Genomic DNA, 6,000 nt, shown 5'->3' with positions numbered 1-6,000 from the left:
CTACAGCTAGGTAGGTCAACCAGGTCACAAAGCAACAGAAGCCCTGGCCTGACGAGCCCGGTGGGCAAGCAAGCAGGCCAGGCATCGGGGCACAGTCCTTGGAAGACACCAGGGCACAATAGAGAGAACAGGCTCACGCCTCCCTCCAGTCAGGGGACTTATGCCAGTAACCCAGAGCTAAGAAGGTCACAGAGAGCAAAGAAATCTCCTAAGTATCTAGAAGATTACATAACATTGCTGGCAAGGCAAAAGCCAGTAATCAGTGGGAGCACTGGGGAGCAAAATGTCATATAAAATAAATGTTGTATGTTGGTAGTAGTTTTAGCCCGGGGGAAAGGGGTGTTATGTCCCGAGCCTTGCAAACGGCTCGGGCGTTTGCAGGCAGTCCCGGGCAGGTGCAAAGCTGCCCGGGACCAGACAGGCTGTCGCCAGCGCCGTGCGCATGCGCGGGTGCTGGCGCGGGAAAAGTAACCCATTTACCCGGGAGTTGCCTATATAAGAGGCTGCGAGGCGTTTGGGCGAAGCTGAAGCCATCTTCCTGTAAGCTGAACGCTGAATAAATGAAACTGAGAACTCCAGCTGCTTCTCGTGTCTGTTTTCCCGCCACGGACTCAACACACACCATTTATTTAATATGTTTGAATTAAAGTTGGTAGCATCACAGGTCATCTTTTCCTTATTTTCTTGGACACTGAAGCTAGCTACCTCCTTCCACTCCCCCACAAAAAATCTACTACCAGTATGATTTATAGTTCCCATAATTTCCTCTGGATATTCCAAGGTGAAATGTGAGCGGTGGTGGCCTAGAAGTGGAGCCCTTGTCTCAAAATCAGGAGACTGTGCCGTTTGATCCTAGGTAGCTGTAGGTATTTCTCTCTGGGCCCAGTGAGTAATTGTCTGCTGTGAACTTTGCATAGGCGTCAGGAAGGGCATCTGGCCAGAATATGCTCAAGCTCTGTTCAATCACCCCGATTCCACTCTGATGGATTACAGGGTCATTAAAAGAGAAAAATGATCCCAGATCAAATGTGCTACTTAGATATGTATAGTAATGCCTCAGTGCTTTGGAAAAGTAGACAAGTAGATGGATTAATTTTAAGTTTACTGTGTAGGATTTGTAAATTTTCCTATGAACAGAATTGAACCTGTAAAAAAAAAAAAAGATTCAGTTCAGCCTCAGTTTAGACATATTACTTATAGCAGAAGTCCTCAACCTTTCTGGTGCTGTGGACTGGCAGTGGTGGGGAGGGAGGAGGGTTCATGCATAAGTCTGCTACTTGTGCAAATGGAGCTTCACTGCCCGGTTCCCAATGGGCCATGGACTGGGGATTGGGACCCCTGGCTTATAGTAAAGTAAGAACTTTAATGGTTCTTCTATAGTCTTCTATAGTCTTTGCTAACTTGTTGGCTTGGTTAAGCAATATAGCCCCAACATCTGTGGAAGACAGCAAGTTGAGAAAGGCCTTTGGATAAAACAGAATGATCTTGTCTAAGCAATTAGGCAACCTTAGCAACTGCCTGGAGAATTCTGGGAGTTGAGAACCATGTATCTTAAAAGTTCCTATGGTTGAGAAACAGCAAATTAGGGAGCCACATACACCGCAAGCTGTTGGAAATTAATAATATTGGAAGTTGAAAAATAAGATGTCTACAACTTTGATAAATGAATGCTATTCTAACACAGCTAAAAGAAAACAACCACCAGGCAAGGTAGGAGAAAGAGAGAGGGGGGGGGGGAAACAAGGCACTTCAAAAATGAAATGAAATTTTAAAATATCTCAGATTTGTTATCCCAGGCACTAAGATACTTTATCTGGCCTTGAATAGGGTGAACCATTTGTTTTGGAGCATAAGATACACAGTTTTGGATAATTGTGGCTAAAAGCAACATTCTGAATGTGAACATTTTGATTGAGAAACCTGTAATGTAAGAGAAAGCAATCTGCAGATTCTGTTTCTGATATACCACTGTATTGATTTTAAAAGACTCAATTTAACATTCTGCTGATAAACATTCATGCTTAGCTGTGTAATACCTTCTATATTTATAACATAATGTCACAGAGCAAAGGTGTGGGTTTTATCACATGTATATAGCATATGCAATTAGCATGCCATTTCAGCTGTGGAAGAACAGAAAGAGGATATGGCCATATGAAAAAGTCACTTTTGCTTGAGGACTGTTTGGGCTTTTTTTTTAAAGCAGGCGGTTGCAAAGATGTATTTGCGAGGACCTAAATAACTTCTAAAACCATTTTGCTGACAATCAAAATAGCTCAAAAAGCCAAGCGCAAGCAGGAAGGAGTGGTCTGGTTGCCCTGCAAAGCAACTGCCACATCCCCTGCTTCCCGGCAGCTGAGGCCATTGTCTGCCCCATCTGGCGTCCTCTCTGTATGTCACATCCATGGAAAGGCAGAAGCCCACCCCTTGGTGCATGAATTGGCTGCCAGGATGCGTAGCTAGTTGTCCTACATGGTGAATCAGTCATGGCAATTTGTCTCATGTCAAATTGCCTGGGGTGAGACAGTGTGGGAGGAGCGGAAGGGGAGGAATGGCAGGGAAGAGATGCCCACAGTGGATTGGCTGGGATGGGGGGCAGGGTGAAGGGGGGCAGGGCCAGGCAGCCATGGCCAATTGTCTCTTTCTGCCCCACACACTTCTGCTTAAGTCTTAAACTGTGCAGAGATGAAAGTTTGTTCAAAACTGCACAGTTACAGAGTGTGTAAAAATAGATAGTATTTTTTCTTCTTGCAGATCCCTTCCCTCTGCTTGAGGTCAATGGGGGAAAATGGGAGTCATGTTGCAAAGCAAGTTCTGAAATTTGAAACACTTACAAGGGTTTGAATGGAACAGTCAGAACTCACAATTACTAAAAAAAAAAAAAAGTCATAAAAATATCCTGAGGGGAAAAAACGCAATGCAGAGGAAGGAATGTCAGAAAAATGTGTGCCGTATGGATGAGCTAGACATCATAATAACAAAGACAAATTCTGATTTTGTTTGGCCTTTGATCTTTGGTGTACTGATATTTTCAACAGAACTGTTCTTTCCATTCATCCCCTTGTAGTAAAGGTTCACTGAGAAGACAGTGGCAAGTACCTTTCTGATGGTATGAAGCAAATCTCAAGCACTTTACTTAATTAGAAGGCAATGCATGAGTAATATTGCAGTAGAAAGTATAGCCCCCTTGTATCTGTTTCCTTTCTAACTGAATCATGTCAGTGCCATTTTAAGAAAATAACACCTCATTGTCTATGAATTGGTGCATCTCAACAGAATGAATAAGGTGAAAGTGCTTGGATGCCTATAGATTAAAAGTAAAATAATGGAATTCAGGTAAGCATGCTAAAAAATACAATGACCACTAGGTATCTGTAAAGAAAACAATAAAAAATTGTATTGTTGTCATTCCCTAGTGGTCATTTGCAGTTTTGCCATCCAAATTGATAAACTTAATGCATTAAAATTAGCCTAAATCAGGGGTGTCCAATCTTGACAACTTTAAGACCTATGGACTTCAACTCCCATGCTGGTGGGGATTCTGGGAATTGAAGTCCACAGGTCTTAAAGTTGCTAAGGTTGGATACTCATGGTTTAGATGCTGCTTCTCTAAGGTTTTGGGACCCATCAGCGAGAGAGTGCCATCAGTGGGACCCAGGAAGAGAGCTGTTCCTCACAAACGAAGGCAAATTTGTGAGACAGAGCTGTTTCTGTCATGGCAGCTGTTCTCTGGAACATCATCTCCCTGCAAATCAAACTCACCCTACCCTGCTAGCTTTTTGCAAGACCGTCACAACCTTTTTTCACCATTAATCCTGAGGTCCTGGAAGTACAGGTGAACCCATTTCATGGTTACATTGATTGGAGATGACTATTAGTGTTGATGCTCAGCTGCTCTTTTATTTATAATTTTGCTGACTGTTTTTATTTTGTTTTTAATTGTTAGTTGCCCAGAACCAAATATTTAAGATGAGCCCATATAAATTTAACAAATACATTAAAAAAAGAGATCTTTGCTTTATGAAATGTCAAACTACTAACCTATCAAAAAAGCAGCAATATTTTGCGATCATAATAATGTTTTTATGGCTAAAATAACCCATGTTTACCTGTTTTGGCTTGGCTTAGAATGAAATTAAAAGGTCTGTCAGCTTTGAAGACAGGAGCTCTGGATCTTTTTAACAACAACATAGCTGTGATATAAAACAGTTGGTGAATATCTGGCATTATTTACATTTGTTCAATTTCAAATATCTCATAGAAAGTAAAACTAAATGCAGATAGTCCTCAACCTATGGCCACCATTGAGCACAAAATGTATGTTGCTAAGTGAGACATTTGTTAAGTGAGTTTTGCCCCATTTTACGATCTTTCTTGCCACAGTTGTCAAGTGAATCATTGCAATTGTTAAGTCAGTAACACTTGTTCTTAAGTGAGTCTGGTTTACCCATTAACTTTGCTTGTCAGAAGGTTGCAAAAGATGATCATATGATCCCAGGACACTGCATATTCATCATAAATAGGAACCAGTTGCTAAGCACCTCAGTTTTGATCATGTGACCAGGGAGATGTTGCAACAGTCATAAGTGTGAAAAATGGTCATAAGTCTCTTTTTTCAGTGCCATTGTAACTTTGAACAGTCACTAAATGACCTGTTGTAAGTCGAGGACTACCTTTACTACAGAATTGGAATATCTCAGTAATGGAATGTTGCAACCCAAGACATCCTTATTGATCTTTCCAAGCCAGACCCTACATCACCCTGCCTCCCATTCCACCCATCTAATTTCACTCCAGGACTTCTTACAGCACATGCTAAATCATGGTTGGATTAATTTGAGGGTTTCCTCCCCCCTCCATACATACACCATTTTGTCTTATCTGGTCTTCCCACAAACATTGTTTTCCCAAATCCTGCTGATAGGGTTTGAGAAACTGTCATGAGCATGAATGGCCATATCCTAGCAATATATTATGAGGAATAACGCTGAAACACAAATAGTATTTAGAATTATAAGATACAATATAACACTATATCTTGTTAAGTCTGTCCATATCCATTTTTTAAAATTAGTTTTATGTCTGTCCACATGCATTGCTCCTTTTTATAATCATAAAGATACAAAGTCACACCACTGAATGTGAATTGCTCCCTTTAGAAGGTCATACTGTAGGAAGGAATAATAGTGGCTTGTACAATCTTACTCTTCTCCCTATAGCCTTCTGATTTCCCTGCTTTTTTGCCCCCAGAGCATTGTAGCAATCCTACAAATGAAGGAGTTGAATTGGAGCCAAGAGAAGATGCTAGAAAAGTGTATTGCACAACTAGCCAAGAACTGTTTTGGAAACAATTAGATGACTGTTAGCCAATAAATACTATTACTGGTCCTTTTTGGTTCAAATGTCAATAGTATATATAATGAGGTCAGAATAAGTGTCACTGGTGATCTCCCAATCTATTGGATTGGGATTTGCTGCAGCCCATTTCTGAATGATTGAAATTATTAGGTGCAACCTTTAACATGGTTTTCCCCATTTTGCTTCCCTCCAGAGTACAACTTCCTGAAATCCGCAAATTTGACCATGCTGACTGGGAATTCTTTTCTTGTTCTTCTTGGAATTGTTATAATTATGTCTATATTGTTTCTTACTGTAGAAATTCTGAAGTGTACATCACAGCAATTATTCAAACAACATTATAAAATTATAGCAGATAAAACAACAGAAAAGGTTAATGCCTAGGGAAAGTCAACATGAAAAATATTTTTTTTTAAAGAGGTCCCATACTTGTCAGAGATGAAATTTGATGTAAGAGGGGAAGCTTTTCTGTAGGGCTGAAAGCTTGCTTCCTGTTTGCCGCCAGGCAGCAAACTGCAAACCATGATATGACATGGAAAACCGGATTTGTTCTCAATATCATAGGTGCATGGTTGATAATAACATTTGATGGGGCTCCAATTGGGTTAAGCTGTTTTAAAACGTGGGCAAACAGATTGCCCC

General features: G+C 40.8%; 1 protein-coding gene across 1 annotated transcript in view; it reads right to left on the bottom strand.

The window, feature by feature from the left end:
• Window positions 1–606: 606 nt before the first annotated feature.
• Window positions 607–6,000, bottom strand: part of SERPINE3 (serpin family E member 3) — a 41,605-nt gene continuing 36,211 nt past the window's right edge. The window contains exons 8-9 of the mRNA XM_039321764.1: window positions 4,110–4,193; window positions 607–1,145 (exon numbers count right to left, since the gene is read on the bottom strand). Coding sequence (XP_039177698.1) covers window positions 1,102–1,145; window positions 4,110–4,193 — 128 coding nt within the window. The 3' untranslated portion in view covers window positions 607–1,101. The remainder of the gene's footprint in view (window positions 1,146–4,109; window positions 4,194–6,000) is intronic.

The sequence above is a fragment of the Crotalus tigris genome, unplaced genomic scaffold (assembly GCF_016545835.1).
Source record: "Crotalus tigris isolate CLP2741 ecotype Arizona unplaced genomic scaffold, ASM1654583v1 scf7180000023827.205595, whole genome shotgun sequence".
Taxonomy (NCBI): Eukaryota; Metazoa; Chordata; class Lepidosauria; order Squamata; family Viperidae; genus Crotalus; species Crotalus tigris.
The sequence above is the reverse complement of the archived record's forward strand: the minus strand, read 5'-3'. Positions and strand labels throughout refer to the sequence as shown.